Genomic DNA, 20,874 nt, shown 5'->3' with positions numbered 1-20,874 from the left:
TGTCAGAATGCCAGGGTTCTTGCCCCTGCATCTGGGTGTGCTCTGCATTTGTTGAAAAGCAAATGTCCTGCCTGACTGAAGTTGTCCTTTCCTGATTGTCATGATAAATAATAATTCCTACTGACATCTTAGGAACTAGGACTAAATAAAACTCTTTACCCGATGGACCGTTCCAATGAGGGAGTCCAGAATGTGTAATAATTGTGGTAATCATGTGAGACATAGCCATCATTTATCTTTGGTTTCCCTTTCTTTTTCTTCCACCTTGCCCGTGCCATCAGCCATTCTGTCAGACCCCATCTGTCATGATGTTCTGTTTGCTAATGTCTTGGTGCTAATTTGCTAATTGGCTTTATAACAATGGCTGAGTTACTCTAGGACTGGCGAATTGAGGAGTTACTCCTTTTCGTGTGATGTTGCCTGACATGAAGGGGTGATAACATGAGTCAGCTTACCTGGATCAGACATGATATAGCATATTTGCGCCCACGTCTAGCTCCCCTTCTTCCAAATATTGTTCCTGATTTAAGCTTGCAAAAGTCACTCTTTCCCATTCCGTAAGGTACCAACCATGAACTTGGAAGTTGCTAGAATACCAAGTTTAACTTTTACTCTTGAAGGAAAATACACACAAAACCCTGCATGTGGAAGTGAAATTGGATGCCATTGTCCAGAAGGGGATTTTCCATTTGACCTCCTCGCTTTCTCGCTTGCCTTCATCACTGTTCACTGCCACATCGAATGGTGGACGATGAGTCTACAGACATGGAACCGGTGATTTTCGTGTAATCAGATAAGATCTGATGTTGGAATTCGGAGCCAACTCTGTTTATTTATTTAGGAAGAGAAGAAAATAACCTTCCTCAGTTGAATTTGATTAAACATATCGTTAAGTGAAAAGTTTGGAGAGGTGGTCTCTAGAAGTTAAGGGCTACATTACTCATGGAAAATGAAAGAGGATAATTTTTTAATTTGTTCATGGGAAATGACTACCTACAAATGGATCTATATCTACCTTTTCTTTCTTCCTCTGAAACTAGTATATGTGATTTAACTTTTACTCTTAAAGGAAAATATATCTAAATCCTGCAAGGGGAGGACTTCAGAAGTGAAGATCCTCCATATGCTGTTTTGCCTTTTGCATGACGTTACTACATGAATTAACCCTTCTTTCTGATAGAAGTCTTTAATTTCTTGCCCTCCTCATTCCATGGTCCTCCATTTTATTTTATTTTATTTTTAAAGATTTTTTTGATGTGGACCATTTTTAAAGTCTTTATTGAATTTGTTACAGTATTGCTTCTGTTTTATGTTTTGGTGTTTTGGCCACAAGGCATGTGGGATCTTAGCTCTCCGACCAGGGATGGAACCCTCACCCACTGCATTGGAAGGTGAAGTCTTAACTACTGGACCACCAGGGAATTCCCATGATCCTCCGTTTTTAAAAAAGGTCTTTCCTATCTCATAAACAACGGGAGCATTTCTCCTTTTAAAAGAAGAATCTACCCACACTTAACCTCCTTGTTCTCGTCATGACTGCCTAAATGCTCAATTGTCATAATTTGTTCTCAATCATGCTTAACTTCTCCATAGCTTTTGAAACTGTTCACCATGGATGACTCCCTGAAACCAACTCCTTTCTTGGTTTCCATGATACTTTTACTTATTCATTTGTTTAAAATGTGTATTGGACACCTGTAACAGGCATATCATTGTATTCATTGTTGGGGGTAGATAACTGAACAAGGGAAACCAGCCCCCTATTCTCATGAAGCGTAGTGTTCAGCCGGAAAGGCCATGAGGAAGTAAGAAAGTAGTTTCAAAATTATTTGGTTAAATATTTTAAATATCAGGAAGAAAAAGTACAGGGTTTTATAAGAACAAATCATAGGTGACCTGAGTTGAGTTTGTGGGATCAACAAGGTTGTTTTAGGGGGGAGGCATACATGAATGATCCTTGAACTTACATTTTAAGAATAAGCCAAAATTAATGAGTTAAACCGTAAGGAGCTGCAATACGAGTGGGGATGGAAGGTGAGGAAGAATATACAGTCTACTGTAGGATCCCCTTCCTTTATTTATATCTTTGACTTCAGTTTTCTCTCTAAGTACTAATGACACACCAGTGTACATTTCTGGCCAAGAACCTTCTTCTGAAAACCTAATAGCTCCTCCAAAAAGCCTTATACAAGCTCCAAATTGAACACATCCAAACTGAGCTCATGTTTCCAAAACCTGCTTCTCCGCCTGTATCCTGGAAGGGTTGTGTTCTCACCCCCTGAAATCAGTTGGTAGGAGGCCAAGTCAGAGGTCAAGGATTCAACCTAGATTCGTCTTTCTCTATCGCCTGCAAAATGCAACCAATCACTTTTCTTATGTCTGTTCTTCCATTTTTGTATCTATTTTAATTTTCCTGGTTCAGGTACTTAATCGCATTTGTGAACTACTCACTGTGAACTACTCACTCCCTCACCTTTCTTTACACTGTTGTGAGATTTACCTTTTGACATGAAAATCTAATTACTTTCTTCTTGCTTATAATTCTTTCTTGACTGGCCAAAGCGTAGAAGAAATATTCTAGACACCTTTGCATAAAAGGGCCTTTCCCGATGTGGTCCCTATCTAACTTCTTAAATTCTTATCCTGCCATTCCACCCACCCTTTCCATTGTGTTCCAGTAACACTGGACTGCAGGTAGTTTTCAAATACACATACCTCCTCTGTAATGCCCTCTCCCAGGTTGGTGGCCTCACTCTTTTTTCTGGTGTCAACTCTGATGTTGTGTCTTTGACAAAATCTTCTCTAATTTCCCAGGTGGACTGAAATGTACCTTCTTTTCTGGTCCCTCTGCAGTTTGTTCAAATAAATAATGTGGGCTGGTCTCCTTCCTAGACTGAGACACCCTCAAGCCAAGCATGTTGTCTTTTGCTTTTCATCTACTTCATATCTAACCCAGACCTGGACTCTTTCCATTTCTCTTTGTAGACACACAGGACTCTTCTCTCTCTCTCTCTCTCTCTCTCTCTCTCTCTCTCTCTTTCCATCTCCATCCCTATTATCTTTCTAATCTCAGCCCACAGCCCCTTTCAACTACCACTCTCTCACCTTCTTTTTGTAGATAAAAAGGCCTTTCCTGGGACTTCCCTGGTGGTCCAGTGGGTGAGATTCCATGCTCCCAATGCAGTGGGCCCAGGTTCAATCCCTGGTTGGGGAACTAGTTCCCGCACGCATGCAGCAACTAAGAATCTGCATGCCCCAACTAAGACCTGGTGGAGCTACAATAAATAAATATTTTAAATAAATTAATAAAAGTCGTTCCTCTTTCCCTCCAGTTCCTTTTATTCTCCTCTCGCCTCAGTCTACTGCAGTCTCATGTCTACCTCTGCCACTCCACTGAAACTATTCTTATCCAGTCCATCAGTGCCATCCTAGTTATTAAATTCACTGTGCACTTTAAAAAAAATTATTTATTTTTTATTGGAGTATAATTGCTTTACAATGTTGTGTTAGTTTCTGCTGTACAACAAAGTGAATCAGCTATATGTACACCTATATCCCCTCCCTCTTGGACCTCCTTCCCATCCCCACCATCCCACCCATCTAGGTCGTCACAGAGCACCAAAGCTGAGCTCCCTGTGCTACACAGCAGGTTCCCACTAGCTATCTATTTTACCCACGGTAGTGTATGTGTGTCATTCCTAGTCTCCCAATTCGTCCCACCCTCCCCTTCCCCCTTTGACCTCCTGTCCACTTGACGTTGTCGCCCATAACCTTTCTTCTTCAGAAGGTTTCCTTGCTTAGTTTCCAGTGAAACTCACAGTCAAGTTTTCCTCGTAGAACTTTTGCCTGCTTCTCTCAGTCCCTTCTGCAGATGTCTCTTCCTTGGCCATTTGTTAAATAGTGATGTTTTTCAAGGTTCCGTCTTTGTCCCCTTCTTTTCTGCCTCTATATATACTTGCTGGGCCATCACATAGCTTCCCATGATATTAGTTTCCTCTATCTGCTCCTGCTTCTTTGTTCACTTCGTTGTGATAGCATTGCTGAAGTCATTTATTGGCTTTTCACTAGTAAAGGAAGGAATCCAAAGTCCTTGGGATCTGAGGCATATATCATGAGGGAAAATCATCCCAAAGGCTTCATTTGTTTACCAGATCTCTCTCCTGAGCTTCAAATTCTGCTTTCTGGCCATGGTCCTTCTGACATCCCTTAGGTATCTCAAACTGAATGTGTCTGATTCTAAATTTTATATCTTCCCTCACCATATACGTTTCCTCATCTGTGTCCCCTGTCTGTCACTCCTTCCTCCCTTCCATCCCTTCCCATCTTGTCAATCACACAATCCTAGATATCTTTGAATGAACGTGTCCACTTCTCTTCATTCATTCACCATCACCCAAAGTCAGGGCACTGCGTTCTCATCTCCAGTATCTGACAGCCTTCAAGGCTCTCTGTATTACCGCCCATCTTGCTCCCTCCAATTTATTTGTTACTTTCTGCAACTGGAGTGATATTTCTAAACTGAACGTGTTATCTCTTTCTTGCTTAAATCCTTTTAGTGTTTTCTGTGGCTCTGTGGAAAAGTTCAAACTCTGTAAAATGGTTTATGAGCCCCTTCGCTATGGCTGTTCACCACTTGTTTTTAAAATTCATACTTTTCTTCTCTCACCATTGACACCCACATTTCAGAAATGGTAAATTTATATCAGCTCCTTGTATGACCAGGATACTTTAAGGTCATCCAATATGTATTTTATTTGGTCTGAAATATTCTTCACCTTTTCTCCATCTAGCCCACTTTTATCCCTCTGGTATCAACTCCTCTATTTACCCTGGTTTGCCAAAGGTGGATTGGGTGTCCTTCATCTGTGCTCTAATATCACCTTTTGCTTCACCTATCATGGTGTTTATTCCTTTGTCACACTCCCACCAAACAGAAAGCAACATGAAAGAAGGAATGACTTTTCTTTGTTTACTGTATCTCTAGTATTTTGGCACTAGGGGGTGATCAATAAATATTTTTCAATTGATACTAAATACATATAGTTGGAGTTAATCAATAGTAATTGAAAAAAATTGGTGACTTCCAAATTCATATCTCCAGTTCGGGCTGACATTTTCAAGTGTCTGATGGACATTTCCACCTGGATGGCCAATAGGAAAATTAATTCATTAATTTCTGCCATACACCTGCTCTTCCTCATCTGTTTTCTCTCTTCCTCAGATTAAATAAAACCATTGAGTTCATTTATTGGTTTTCTTACCACTAAAAAAAATAAAATGAAATCCAAATTTTTTGGCATCTAAAGCATATTGTGTGGAAAATATCACTTGGGAAATTGTGCATTTCATTATTTTTATGAGCAACTTAAATCAGAGAATAATCATTATTGGGAGGGAAGTTTCAGTCTGAGATTGTTTTTCCATACCTCTATTAACCACCCCATGATGTCATCAGAAATGTGCAGTTGTGAAAATCTTATCATTAGAAACACTAAGCCAAACATCACCAAGCAATGTACTTAGGTACGTTTTCTCCACAAAAGCATATGATGCTTTCCAAAGTGAAATAGGATCTATTCTTGGAGTTCTTGTAGATTTTAATTATGTGTGTGGTTTTTGAATTCAGAATGATGGAGTTCAACTAAAATATGAAAATTTAGAATAATAAAAAAATAGGTCCTCGGGTGTTTTTTCCCCAATGAAATAGATATAACTAAATTTAATTAGCCAAACACCTTGTTTTACATAAATAATATCAATCAGTAATTAATTATACCAAAATGTTACAGTGTGACCATGCATTGTGCATGTCTGTCTTTCTTACCAGTTCCTTAAGGGCCAGGCTGTGTCTAAACCCTTCAAGTTTAGAGAGCAAAAAGTATTTCTTGTTATGCCTTAGGGTAACTGCTTAGGAATTTAGATAGATTAAATTCAAATATTAAAGGTAGGGAGCGCTTGGAAACATCAAATTCTTGTATAAACTAGGAAACTGTTCTGCAAAGTTTACCTAAATCTACACAGGTAGTTGGAGCAGAGTTGGGGCTAGAACATGTCCATTGTATGAACCCAAATTAAATATGAAAGAGAACAGCGCTGTCCTTCTTTTGGAAGCTTACTAAGTAATTATTTCTTCACTGATGAAGATGTGAAAGAAGACGGTCATTTATCTGGTTTGTCTTTGGGACTAATATCAAAAACTATTTGGGAAATGTAGCTATTTTATATGTTCAATGTTTATCTTTTACCTGATATGTACACTCATTCATTCTATATTTATATTTCATAATTAATGAACATTGTTTGCCACACTTGCAGTGTAAATGAATCTGAACCTTCTTTTGAAGCAACCAGAAGGTATTATTTCTATTTTAATCTGCGTAACTTCCTTCCTCAGACTTTACCTGATATTCCATCTCTTACTCCTAGTCATTTTATTCATTCTGATAATGTACAAAGTCATTTATTAAAATGCGCTAGCAATATTTCCAGTAGCAGTAGTTCCCAACATTTGGAGGCTGCTAAAAGAATTAATTTGCCAAACAAAATGGCCCATTGTGTCAACTGTTACCTTCTCCATGAGTGACATGGGTCTCAACTTTGGCTGAAACTCAAATGTTCTTAGCCAATTGGATTTGGGATTTCCTAAGATAAAATTGCATAAGAATTAATATGTATATTGTTTATGAGTTAAAATGTGATGGGATCTGCTTCTAAGCTGGAGCTGGAGAGCCGAGTGCTTCATCCATTAAAAACAAAAAAAAACCTTAAAGGACCCGGGGCAGGGAGGGGGAAACAGACATGCCAGAGGTTGGGAACCACTGTTTTACCACACAGATGGTTTTCTAAGAGACTGCTAGCGTACTGTATATTATCATGCCTTCTAACCTCCTAAGACATAATGTTTCAGGATGATCACTGAGCATTTCTAACTACTTTTTTTTCTTAACTTTATTCTTTTTTAACATTAATTCCTTAGTTAGTACTTACAGACCATAAACTAACTGTGGAAGTGTGAATTTTAAGCTGACCCCTTCCCTACCCCAATCTCATCATCTTCTGTATCTTCAACTCACATGCATTTTCCTAATTATTGCAAATTAAAATCTGATGTATAGACATCTGGTAGAATTTGCAAGCCAAAAAAATGGGGGACAGGGAGGAGGCTATCACTTTTTAAAAATAAACTATTTCAATATGTATTGAAATATGTAGTTTCGTTATTGAAATGGACTCCTCAAGATCACTCTTTGTTTTGAAATATTTATATTATCTATTAATATTATCTATTATTTTAAAATATGTTCATGCAATTAAGCCACAAACACATACTATAATTACAGTATTAATTCACATCTTTTAAAAGATATTCATATAAAATTCAGAGTTATGTAAAATGCTTTTAATATAAAGTGAAATATCCGTGGCTATTAGAATTAATTGCTATTTATCTTTAAATTATTTTTAAAATTATAGTCATTTTAAAAAATAACATTTTAATTAATGGTTCATACCATAAAATACTTCTTTAGCATACCAATATAAAATTTGCACCTTGTGTGTTGTTTTAATTAAGTTCTCATCCCTTTAATTTAGTGGAATATTTAACCATTAATTAATAAGGTTGATGGTTGTTAAAATGTTCTCTTTTAGAAGTTCCCCATTTCTGTCTTTGAGATATTTTATCAACTTTCATTTTTCTTTGTTGTACTAAAATAAAGATTCAGCACAGCACCCTTGCTGTGTTTTGTTTTTCTTTTCCATTTTCCAGTAGGAACAGGTATTCTGTGGCTTACGCAGCTCAAAAGCCTTGGCTATTAAATGCTACAGTGGAAGAAAATATTACCTTTGGAAGTCCTTTCAACAAACAGAGGTAATTTTGAATGTATAAAATTTAGAACTCAAATGAGCAGCTATTTCTAATCCCTATCTTTGGTTCACGGTTTCTGGAGCCTTTTTGTTTTAAATTTTTATGGGATTATAGTTGATTTACAATGTTGTGTTAGTTTCAGGTGTACAGCAAAGTGAACCAGTTACACATATACATATATCCACTGTTTTTTAGATTCTTTTCCCACATAGGCCATTACAGAGTATTGAGTAGAGTTCCCTGTGCTATAGAGCAGGTTCTTATTAGTTATCTATTTTACATATAGTAGAGTGTATATGTCAATCCCAGTCTCCCAATTTATCCCCCCACCCTTATCCCCTGGTTCTGGAGTCTTTGTATCGGGACTTCCTTTCTTCTCTGTTTGCCCCTGCATCCGTCCTCATCACCCGGTCTATTAAGTCAACTCTTGTAAGAGAAGCCTCGTTGGAAGTTTCAGCCCATCCTATACAATTATTGAGAAGAATTTGTACACCAAAAATAAACAGCCGAAACCGAAGTGTGTGTGTATGTGTGGGGAGGAGGCGGGCATGGTGCTGAGGTTGTTGGTAAACAGAAGAAAAATCTCAGTAAGGAGCAGAAGAAGGGTTAACCGTGGACAGAAGAAAAGGAATACGGGATCTGAGGGGTCTGGTTACTCGGAGCAACCAGAATACCTCCTCTTTCAATCATCTTTTAAACACCCGCTCGAGTGTACAAAGGCAAGATCCTTTCCTTAAGCCACCTGCATGAGGGGTAGGGAGTGTCCTAAGACCCTGAGCTGGGTTCTGAAAGGTAAGGAAAATTAGGTCTGGGGAGAGGCATGAGGAAGGGGGAAGGGAGAGGAAAGTGTGGGAGGAAAAACTCAAATTACATGGGATTGTTTGGGGCCTGGGAACAAACCAAACAGAAAGGGATCTGTGTGTATTGATGGCAGCAAACTAGATTGTAAAGGAAGGCTGAGATGAGACAGTCAAGTGCCTTAAAAGCCAGCCGGATATAAATCTGACATTCTCGGGAGGCACAGCAAGTGTTAGAAAGGGGACTGACAAAGTGAATGTGCTCTGGCAGCGTCGTAAGAGGTTTATGTGGGATGAATCTGTATTAGGAGCAAAAAGACATTTAGAAGTTTGATGGGATAATGACCCAGGCATGCGGTGTTTGTTGCCTGCACTTGGCAGTGACTGTAGAAATGGAAGAAGAAGAGATGGTTGACAGAAAAGCATTCTAGAATAAGAATGGACAAAATAAGAGCAGGGGGAAGAAAAGGGAAGAATCAAGAATGACTTGAATATTTTAAGGCCAGGTGATTGAGAAAATGAAACCATTGATATTTTCCCTAGCACGCCCAGTGCCCATGCTTCCCTGTATTTCCAGTCCGTCCAATTTGCAGATCCAGCCTTAGGTCAACTTGAGTACATCAGTCCTCATCTTCTTCCGTTTTCTCCTCCCTTCAGCATCTTGATTGTGGACACAGATTCCCCACCTGTAACCCATGCGTTAGCCCCAGTGAGCCTCCTCTTATCCCTCACATGCACCGTGAACTTGTTCACCTTCGTGCAGTTCCTTAAGCCTCCCTTCCCTCATTTTCATTCCTGGCAAATTACAGCTCATCTTTCTGGATACACCTTACAACTCGCCCCCTCTCAAAGATGTCACTAATTTCTCAGAGCAGTCGGTCATGTCTTCCTGTGTATTCTAGGAGCACTTTATACCTGCCCATCTATATTCAGTACCTAACAAGGTACATTTTTATTATATGTTTCTATGTCAATATTCTGCTCCATTTAATAGTTTTTTAAAAAAAATTTTAACCACTTTTTTCACTGAAGTATAATTTACAATGTTTTGTTAGTTTCAGGTATACAGCAAAGTGATTTAGTTGTACTTATTTATATCTATTCTTTTTCAGATTCTTTTCCATTATACGTTATTACAAGACATTGAATATAGTTCCCTCTGCTATACAGTAGATCCTTGTTAATAGTATTATAAAAGTGGGAACAAATATCTATTTATCTTTGTATCTACAAGCCTAGTGTAGAGGCTAGTATATACTAAATTGTTCAATAAGTGTTTTATTTCAGCTTCCAAGACATTGGACCTGGGACTTAGTTTATGGGCAGTATGTTAATAGTGATCTAAAAACTCAAAATATTTTCTCCCAAAGGTACAAAGCTGTCACAGATGCCTGTTCTCTTCAGCCGGATATTGACTTACTACCATTCGGAGACCAAACTGAAATTGGAGAGAGGGTAAGCTATGTGTAGTTTAATTAGACAATGAACACAAATCTAGAAAAGTCTTCTTATGTGTAGTTTAATTAGACAATGAACACAAATCTAGAAAAGTCTTCTGGTTGTCTTTAACTTTTCATGGAGCATGAGAAAATCTGAGAGCTCTGGAATTATGTGTTTTCCTAGTGACAAGTTCTGGGAACATGAGCACAGGAGTTCTTAATGCCACGTCTCTTAGGTATTTGTTGACTAACCAGCATACACTTCACATTTTGCCAGCTGCTTGAGAGTTCTCAAGGGAAAGGAAGCAGTCCCTGACTTTGATCAAATGTATTTTTACTTACTTGGAGTTTACTTTAAATTGGTTTGGAAACTGAGATTGCTTCCGACAACTTCTTCCACTCTTGTCAACATCCATTTATTCCTGTTAAAGGGTTCTTTTTTCTTTGTGTAAACAGGTTTTACATTGGCATCATACCGTTCTATGACTAGCTGAAAAATATTTATACCTGTACGTAATCATTTATAACAATGCTGGCTACAATTTTTGACTCTTATAGGTGGCAAGTACTGGGCAAAAGGCTTTATGTGTATTATTTACTTTTACAGCAAATCTGTTATGTGGGTGTTTTGTTATCAGTGTATTGCAGCCAAGAAGACCAAGGCTGAGAAAGGTTAAGGAACTTGCCCAGTCAGAGTCATTGGTGCAGGTGGGATTAGTCCAACTCTGTAGTCTGTGTTATTCATGGCTGTTCTTTATTGTAACCTAGTAGAGTGCTTAAGACATGACCTGGACTTCTTTGAGTCTTCATTTCCCCGTGGGGAATAATGCCTACACTGGGGAAATTGCTCTGACGAATAATAGAAATAAGGAATGGAAAGCCATTCACATCAGCCTGGTGCATACTAAATGCTCAATAAATATTAGTTTTTCAAATTTTTATAATCAGTACTTGATTATAAAAGCATATTGCTGTGTAGTTCTGTTGAAAAAAACTTGTAATATCGAATTTAAAAGGCATATGTTCAGTATACTACAGACACAATGCATGAAACTAGAAACAGTTTGGGGATTACTTGCATCTTCAGCACTCACCTTGGTTTATGGTTATTAATGCTTCGGTACAGCAGAGTTCTCTATCAGAGTGAAAAGAGGATTAATGTTATCAGTCAGAAATTACCTTAATATAATTCAAGTATTGACCACTAAACAGCTTGCATTTTATCTTACTAATGTTATCACAGTTGAATTAATAAATTACCATTAATTTAAGATTCTTTTAGAGAAGTTTGTATTTTAAAGGGAATTTTTTAATCAACAGATCATCTACTAATATAAAAGGTGGATGTTTATGGATATTTCTTCTCTAGGGCATCAACTTGAGTGGGGGTCAGAGGCAAAGAATCTGTGTGGCCCGAGCTCTCTATCAAAATACCAACATTGTCTTCTTGGTAAGAATATGGGCTTTTTGTTTCTTTCTATTTCATTTTTCCCTCTGGACAAATGAGTCCTTAAAGAGACAAGTAACTCAAGGAAAGACGGTTTAACTTGTGAAATTACAGAGAATTAAAGGGAGACAAATCCTCCGAGTACCAATCAAATCAACATCCAGATGAGAGTTGGGGGATCCAGAGGGACTGAGGTGCCCAAATCGTTACTTATATGAGTTTTTAACTCATGAGGATCATTAATGAAAGAGAATGGATGGTGCTGGATGAACTGGACAGGACCATAGGTCTTCTCATTTATATTTGCTAGCAAAAAAAGAGGGGCTGGAAAATATACTCTTGGTGGACATAGGGGTTAGTAAGTATGCAGCTCAGGCTGTGGATAAGATCTATCTGTGAAGCTTCCTGAAAGTATTCTTAGAAATCTTGATACTAGCCTAGACCTACTGAATCATAATCTATAAAGGCAGAGTTTAGAATCTGTATCTTGAAAAAGCTCCATAGATGATTGTCTTGTATTTATATCCTGGGTTGATAACTTGCTTCTCCTGTGGATCCACAAATAAAATTTGATGATTATGTTGATTATGAATTTGCTCTAGTTTGGTTTCTCCAGAAGGATGTAACCAAAATAACTTAGCTTACAAATAGACAGTGTATATTAGAGACCAGCAGCCTATGTAAATACCTCCTTCCCCTGCTTTCTCCTTCTGTGCAGTTATTAACCATTTATAAACCTGGTTCTCCAACCTCCTTTAGAGTTTTCACTCCATCTAAAATCGAATATCTTCAAATTTTGTGGAGTTTTCCACTAAATTTGGATCCATTACTGGGGATGGGAGTAGAATTTGGACATAGTGGTGGAAGTGCACTTCAGGTTAATGTCCCTAAGAATACCTGTCCCCCAAATGTTCCAGAAAACACCACCATAAAAGCTATACCAGTATCTAGCAGTAACCTACGTAATTATAAATCCTTTTCATAATGGGTGGACCTGCAACTAGAAATGACCTCTTGAACTTTGGGATGAAGTAATGATTGAACCACCTGAGGACCAAGTGACTTGGAAATCTGAAAGAGACAGAGGTTCTCTGAATGTAATATTCTACTCCATTTCATTCCACTGCCTTCAATTTAATGACCCTTACTTCAGTTGTAGCATCATGAGATTCAAAGAAGTCATAGTGCTCCCACTGTGGATTCCCGGCCATTCATTATAGAATTGCTTTTCATATCATCTCTAACAGCTTCTCGATGACTCTCTCTGAAGACAGATTGCTTATCTTTGAGGCAGCCTTTCCTCGTTGGTCCGTGTATGGGTTGCTATAACAAATCGCCATAATTGGTGGTTTACACAATACAAATTTATTATCCTGTAGTTCAGTAGGTTGGATATCCGACATGGGTCTCACACAGCTGAGATCAGAGTGTCTGCAGGGCTGTGTTCCCTTCTGGAGGCTACCGGGTAGAAAAGGCTTCCTTGCCTTTTCCAGCTTCTAGAAGTTGCCCACATTCCTTGGCTCCCAGCTGCCTTCCTTCATCTTCAAAGCCAGCATCTCTGACCATTTTTACTACTCACTTCTCCCTCTCTTCACATCTGGGGAAGTTCTCAGCTTTCAAGGATTCCTGTAATTAGCTTAGACCCATCAGGATAATCTTCCCATCTCAAGGTCTTTAATCTAAATCATATAGACATACCTTGGAGATACTGCAGGTTTGGTTCCAGATCATCGTAATAAAGCGAGCATCGCAGTAAAGTGCGAGTCACGTGATTTTTTGGGTTTCCCAGTGCCTACAAAAGTTATGTTTACTGTACTGTAATCTCTTAAGCGTGCAATAGCATTATGTCTAAAAAAACAATGTACATACCTTAATTAAAAAATACATCATTGATAAAACATGCTACCCATCATCTGAGCCTTCAGTAAGTGATAATCTTCTTGCAATAGTCACATCAAAGATCCTTGATCATAGGTCAGTGTAATACAATAATAATGAAAAAGTTTGAAAGTACCGTGAGAATTACCAAAATGTGACACAAAGACACGAGGTGAGCAAATGCTGTTGGAGAAATAGCACCGATAGACTTGCTAGACGCAGGGTTGCCACAACTCTTCAATTTGTAAAAATACGCAACTCTGTAAAGCACAATAAAGTGAAGTGCAGTCAAACGAGGTATGCGTGTATCTGCAAAGTCCCATTTGCTATTAAGGTAACATAGTCACAAGTTCTGGGAATTAGAACATGGACATCTTTGGGGACCATTATTCTGCCTGCTGCGGATAGCTTTCATTATTGGAAAGTTATTATGTGATTGAAATCTGCTTCTGTATATTTTCCATTAATTGATTCCCATTCTGCTTCTGCAGCAGCAAATATATTTCTTTTATATAGCCATAGTTCAATATTTTAGTATTACTGTCATTACTTGCCTTAATTTACTTTTTTCTAGGCTAAGCAAGCTTAATATTTTTAATTCTTTGACAATAATATAATTTTTATAACTTTTTTTTACCTTTTCTTAATTCTGGATGTAATAGTGTTTGTCAGGGTCCCTCTGAAAAAGCGTGTTCTAGATGCACTCTGATCAACTCAGATAATCTTAAAACTAATAGATCTTATGATCTAAATATTATAGTTTCTTAATTGTAGCCTAAAATTGAATAACGTTTTAGCAGCAACAGAATACTGTTGATGTGTTCTAACAGTTTCCCCCAAATGAAAATATTTTACACTTCCATTGACAAAGCACTTTGAATCGCAGTATTACCTCATTTGATTCTTATGACTGTGCTGCTAGGCTAGATGGTATCCTCATGTGAAGTGAGGAAACTTATACATAGAAAGGTCAAGTGCCTTACTCAAGGACTAATGACTAATGAGTGATACAGTCTGGGCTAGAACTCCGTGTCTTTTGAGTACTGTTTTTCTGATCAGCTAAGATTCTCTGGTATTTTTTAAAAAGTATTACTCTCAAGTTACTACCTGTGTTGTCTTTTTCTTTCCTTTCCCTCTCTCGCTCCCTCCCTCTCTCCTTCCTTCCATCCTTCTTCCTTTCCATCCATCAATGTTTAGTGAATGTCATCAATGCCATCTTATGTGCTGGGTAAAGGAAACAAAGTTTTCTCCTTTGTTATTCCTATCTTTAAGGATCTTACTTGTACAAATAATTAGTTAAGGTTTTACATTTTGCTCTGATCTCTAGTTAACCTTTATCAAATTAGCCTTTACACTGTATCAAAGCCATGTGAAACATCTTGATTATATATCAAACATATTAGTTATTTTTAAAGCTTTGTAGCATCTATAAATGTTCTGTATCAGTGAATATATTTTTAAGAGGTTATTTCCAAAAATGTGTCCATAAAGAGTATACTACTAAAACATTCACTGAATACAGGAAAGACTGTATTAGTGAGAACTGTATATATGTATATAAAAATAAATAATATATTACTGAAAATGAAGAATTGACCATTCACTGATTTGGCCATTTGTCAAATTGTCTTGCACTCTTTAAAGAAAGTATCTCCCCAGAATGTTAATACACAAACTGAATCGTGAGAAATGATCAGCAATCCATCAAATCTAGATTATTATTAAGTTATATAAAAGGTTACATTTTACTGCAACACCAAGATGCCACATAATGAAGCCATGATGACACATAATGAAGCCATATACATGATAGCAATCATTATTAAGGGCTTTTTAGGACCTAGTCATGATTCTAAATACTTTATGTACATGAACTCACTTCATCCTCACAATAACCCTATTAGGTTTGACATTGTTATTATTAATGTTACCTTTATTTATGCCATGATAATGTTGAGGCTTTGGGGGATAATTTACCCAAGGTCACACAGATAGTATAGTGAAGCAAGGATACAAACCCAGGTGATCTAATTCCATAGCCTGTGTCCTTAACCACTGCACTCTTCCTCGTTAAGAGATTCCTGGAAGTCACTAAATTCTCACTGTGGTGCTTTAAAGGGTTTAGCACAGTTAATCACCACAGCTTTATTTATAAGAAAATAATAATAAAATAACGCTTTAAAAATATTTTACAGAGACTTTTACAACATTATTTGATCTTTGCAGCAAACAGGTCTTTTTATTATCCCCATTTTACAGATGAAATGACTGAGTTTGAAAAATTGCCCAGTGTCAGAGATCTACTCTGTTAACTACTTTCAAATATGCAATACAGTATTATTAACTATAGTCGTAGTGCTGTACATTCTATCCCGAGGACATGTTTATCTTACAACTGGAAGTTTGTACCTTTTGACCACTTTCACCCATTTTCCCCAACCCCGCACCCCCACCTCTGGCAAACACCAATTTGTTTTCTGAATTTATGAGTTCACTTTTTTTTTTTTGAATTCCACGTATAAGTGAGAGCATATAGTATCTGTTTTTCTCTGTTTGACTTATTTTACTTGGCATGATGCCATCACAAATGGCAGAATTTCCTACCTTTTTATGGATCTATAATATTTCACATTGTCTTTACCCATTCATCCACTGATGGACATTTAGGTTGTTTCCATATCTTGGCTATTGTACATAATGCTATAATGAACATGGAATTCTTAATGAACATTGAGATAATGATTTCATTTCCTTTAAATAAATACCCAGAAGTGGAATTGCTGGATCATATGGTAGTTCTATTTTTAAAAATTTGAGGAACCTCCATACTTTTTTTCCATGGTGGCTGCACCAACTTACATTTCCAACAGTGCACAAGAGTTCCCTTTTCTCCACATTCTCACCAACATTGGTTATTTCTTGTCTTTTTGATAATAGCCTATCTAATAGATGAGAGGTGATATCTCATATTTTGATTTGAGTTTCCCAGATAATTAATGATATTGAGCATCTTTTCATGTACTTGTCAGCCATTTGTATGTCTTCTTTGGAAAAATATCTATTCAGATCCTCTGACCATTTTTAAATTGGATTGTTGGGGTCTTTTTGCTACTGAGTTGTATGAGTTCTGTATATATTTTGGATATTAACCACTTATCATGTATATGATTTGCAAATATTTTATCCCATTTCATAAGTTGCCTTTTCATTTCGTTGATGGTTTCCTTTACTGTACAAAAACTTTTTAGTTTGATGTAGTCTCACTTGTTTATTTTTGCATTTGTTCCTTTAGTTTTTGGTATCAGAATCTTAAAAAAGCATTGCCAAGACCAATGTCAGGGAGCTTATCCACTATGTTTTCTCCTAGGAGTTTTATGGTTTCAGGTCTTATGTTCATGTCTTTGATTCATTTTGAGCTGATTTTTATGTGTGATGTAAGATAGTAGTCCAGGTTCATTTTTCTTACATGTGGCTGTCCAGTTTTCCCAGCACCATTTATCAAAGAGACTATCCTTCCCCCATTGTATATTCTTGGCCCCTTTGTTGTAAATTAATTGACCATATGTGCATGAGTTTATCTCTGGGCTCTCTGTGCTGTTCCATTGATCTATGTGTCTGTTTTTATGCCAATAAGATAATGTTTTGTTTATGATAGCTTTATAATACAGTTTGAAATCACGAAGTATGATACCTCCAGCTTTGTTATTCTTTCTCAAGATTGCTTTGGATATTAGGAGTCTTTTGTGGTTCTGTACAAAGTTTGGAATTGTTTGATTCATTTCTGTGAAAAATGTCATTGGAATTTTGATAGGGATTGCATTGAACCTCTAGATCATTTTTGGTAGTATGGACAGCTTAACAATATTAATTTTTCCAATCCATGAGCACAAGATATCTTTCCATTTATTTGTGTTTTCTTCAGTTTCTTTCATCAGTGTCTTAGAGTTTTCAGTGCACAGGTCTTTTACCTCCTTGGTTAAACTTATTCCTTAGACATTTTATTCTTTTTGATGCAATTACAAATGGGGTTGTTTTCCTAATTTCTCTTTCTGATAGTTTGTTATTAGTGTATAGAAATGCAACTGATTTTTCTATATTGATTTTGTATCCTGCAACTTTATTGACCTCATTCATTAGTGCTGTTAGTTTTTTGGTGAAATCTTTAGGGTCTTCTATAGAAAAATGTCATCTGCAAATAGAGATAGTTTTACTTCTTCCTTTCCCATTTGGATGTCTTTTATTTCTTTTTCTTGACTAGTTGCTCTGGCTAGGACTTCCAGTACTATATTGAATAAAAGTAGTGAGAGTTGGCATTGTTCTTGGTCTTAGAGGGACAGTTTTCAGCATTTTACCATTAAGTATGATGTTAGTTGTGGGCTTGTCATATATGACCTTTATTATGTTGAAGTATGTTCCCTCAATACCTACTTCATTCAGAATTTTTATCATGATTGAATGTTGAACTTTGTCAAATGCTTTTTCTGCATCTATTGAGTTTATCATATGATTTTTATCCTTCATTTTATTATTGTGGTGTATGACATTGATTTGCAAATGTTGAACCATCCTTGCATCCCTGGAATAAATCCAACTTGATCATGGTATTTGAATATTTTACTGACTGTTGAATTCAGTTTGTTAATATTTTGTTGAGAATTTTTGCATCTATGTTCATCAGAGACATTGATCTGTAATTTTCTTTTCTTGTGGTGTCTTTATGCTAGCTTTGTAAAATGAGTTTGGAAGTGTTCTTTCCTCTTCTGTTTTTTGGAAAAGTTTGAGAAGGATTGGTATTAATTCTTCTTTAAATGTTTGGTTGAATTCACCACTGAAGCCATCTGTTCCTGGACTTTTGTTTGTTGGGCAGTGTTTTTTGATTACTGATTCAATTCCCTTACCAGTAATTGGTCTGTTCAGATTTTCTAATTCTTCACGATTCAGTTTCTGTAGGTGTTTGTTTCTAGGAATTTATCCATGTCATTTAGGTGTCCAGTCTGTAGGTATATCATTTTTCATAGTAGTCTTATGATCCCTTGTATTTGTGTGGTATGAATTGTAACATTGCCTTTTTCATTTATAATTTTATTTGAATCCTCTCATTATTTCTTGGTGAACCTAGCTAAAGGTTTATCCATTTTGTTTATCTTTGCAAAAAATCAGCTCCTAGTTTCATTGATCTTTTCTGTTGTCTTGTTAGTCTGGATTTTATATATTTCCACTCTGATCTCTGTTATTTCCTTCCTTCTACTAACTTTGGGCTTAGCTTGTTCTTTTTTTCTAGTTTTTTGAGGTGTAAAGTTAAGTTGTTTATTTGAGGTCTTTCTTTTTTCTTAATATAGGCATTTATTGCTATAAAATTCTTTTAGAACTGCTTTTGCTGCATCCCGTAAGTTTTGATATGTTGTGTTTCATTTTCATTCGTCTCAAGATAGTTTTTGATTTCCTCTTTTGATTTCCTCTTTGGCCCATTAGTTGTTCAGGAGCATGTTGTTTCATCTCCACATATTTGTGAATTTTTCAGGGGTGGAGTTTATGGCGAGAGTGTGTCTCAGACTTTCCTACTTATTTTGATGTTTTTTCTCAGTTGCTTAATGTGTCAGAATCACTCAACTAGTTTCTGGATTTCTTTCAGAGGGAATTGCTCCATGTGTAACTGTATATTCGGTGTGTCCATGGTAGGAGAGAAATTCAGGAGCCTCCTATGTTGCCATCTTGGTCTAGAGTCTACACCTATTTTTATTATTTAAACTTTATTGATAAAGTTTATTGATAAACTCCAGTTATCATTTCATTCAATTGATAAACTCCAATTATCATTTCATTCTTTGTTTTGGTGTTTTGTTATAGGTTGTCGAGTAATGTTGATTTTTGAACTTGGATATTCTATACATAAGAATTCAAACTCCTTCAAATACTGTTATTCACTTTTTAAATTAGTTTTTAAGTGAAAGAGAAAATAAAAACTTCAATTTTAATTTAGTACCTTTTTTGTAATTTAAAGTTATTCAGAGTCTGTTTATTATAAATCGGATTTGTGAGATAATTTGCCTTTAGTTACTTGTATTTCTGCTTTCTGGAGGATTTAGTTACAAAGAGAATATAAAAATTTTTCATCATCTCTCCATTTTACTTGTTGTAGGATGATCCATTTTCTGCCTTGGACATTCACTTGAGTGATCACTTAATGCAGGAAGGGATTTTGAAATTTCTCCAAGATGACAAGAGGACACTTGTTCTTGTGACTCACAAATTACAATATCTAACACATGCTGACTGGGTAAGAGTTTAAAAGAAGTTTCATTAATTTTTATATTACAGTTATATAAATGCTTTCTGAGATAAAGATAATTCTCTTGGCCAATTAAGGATTTTTGTCACAATTCGTCTAATATGTGCTTTCCTTAGATCATAGCCATGAAAGATGGAAGTGTTCTAAGAGAAGGCACTTTGAAGGACATTCAAACCAAAGATGTTGAGCTTTATGAACACTGGAAAACACTTATGAATCGGCAAGATCAAGAACTAGAAAAGGTAATTGCTCAGAGTTCAGAAAAGTTCAGAGTTGAGTTCAGAAGAGTCAGAAATGTAGTGCATAATTACTAAAAAAACTTTTAGAGAAATATTACCATTTAATGTTTGATGATATAATAGTCCTCACCTGAAATCTGAAATAATTGTATATTTATATATCATTAATTGATAGACTACTTTGAAACTAAAAAATTCTAGTGATATCTTTCGGATGACGTGTTGTCAGCCTTTTAGAGGAATTTTATTTGAATTGGAGGCATATTACAATCATATGTGTGTTTAAAACTTAAACTCCTTGCTCAAGCATGCTATTTCCTCCTTTTATCTTATATTTCCTTATGTATGTCTTATTTTCCTCACCTGTAATATGAGAGTATTTTCATTCACCATTTACAAATGGAGGGTTGTGGGCAAAACAAAATCTGAGATGGTTTTGAAAGAAGGAAGAGCTATGAGCTGTGGGTATAGTGGTAAAGCATGTCTGGGATAGAGTTGGGGGGTGAAGGAAGGTAATCAGAAGGAAATAACAATAAAGCTTTATACTTGGATAGTTTTTAAAGTCCACAAAGCCTTTTTACATGATCTCTGTTAATTCTCACAAAATAAGCAAAAAATATCAGAAATTAGTAAAGAAAACATGATCTCACTCTTACAGATGAGAAAACTGAGGCTCAGAGAGGCTAAGTAATTTGCCTAAAGTTGTACGGTACATATAATAAGTGGTACCAGTTGAATTTGAACCCAGGTCTCTACCCAATGTAATTCCAGTATAATGTAAGTATAACACTGAATGAAATGATAACAGAGTTGGAAACCAGATTGAGTATGATAAAAGAAGAACTCATGGTTGAGAGGTGAATTATAAATTGAATTAGTAAATTTTCAAAATGTTTTCTCTTGAGTTGGGACTAGGAA

General features: G+C 36.3%; 1 protein-coding gene across 1 annotated transcript in view; it reads left to right on the top strand.

The window, feature by feature from the left end:
- ABCC9 (ATP binding cassette subfamily C member 9) overlaps nucleotides 1-20,874 on the top strand; it is a 147,304-nt gene that overhangs the window by 66,451 nt on the left and 59,979 nt on the right. Inside the window, exons 20-25 of the mRNA XM_082849932.1 lie at nucleotides 6,316-6,354; nucleotides 7,769-7,870; nucleotides 10,035-10,119; nucleotides 11,473-11,553; nucleotides 19,568-19,705; nucleotides 19,834-19,959. Of these exons, the coding sequence (XP_082706058.1) occupies nucleotides 6,316-6,354; nucleotides 7,769-7,870; nucleotides 10,035-10,119; nucleotides 11,473-11,553; nucleotides 19,568-19,705; nucleotides 19,834-19,959 (571 nt within the window). The remainder of the gene's footprint in view (nucleotides 1-6,315; nucleotides 6,355-7,768; nucleotides 7,871-10,034; nucleotides 10,120-11,472; nucleotides 11,554-19,567; nucleotides 19,706-19,833; nucleotides 19,960-20,874) is intronic.

The sequence above is a fragment of the Leucopleurus acutus genome (genome assembly GCF_964270905.1).
Source record: "Leucopleurus acutus genome assembly, chromosome: 11".
Lineage (NCBI taxonomy): Eukaryota > Metazoa > Chordata > Mammalia > Artiodactyla > Delphinidae > Leucopleurus > Leucopleurus acutus.
Note: the sequence above shows the minus strand (reverse complement) of the source record. Positions and strands in the feature narration are given on the sequence as shown.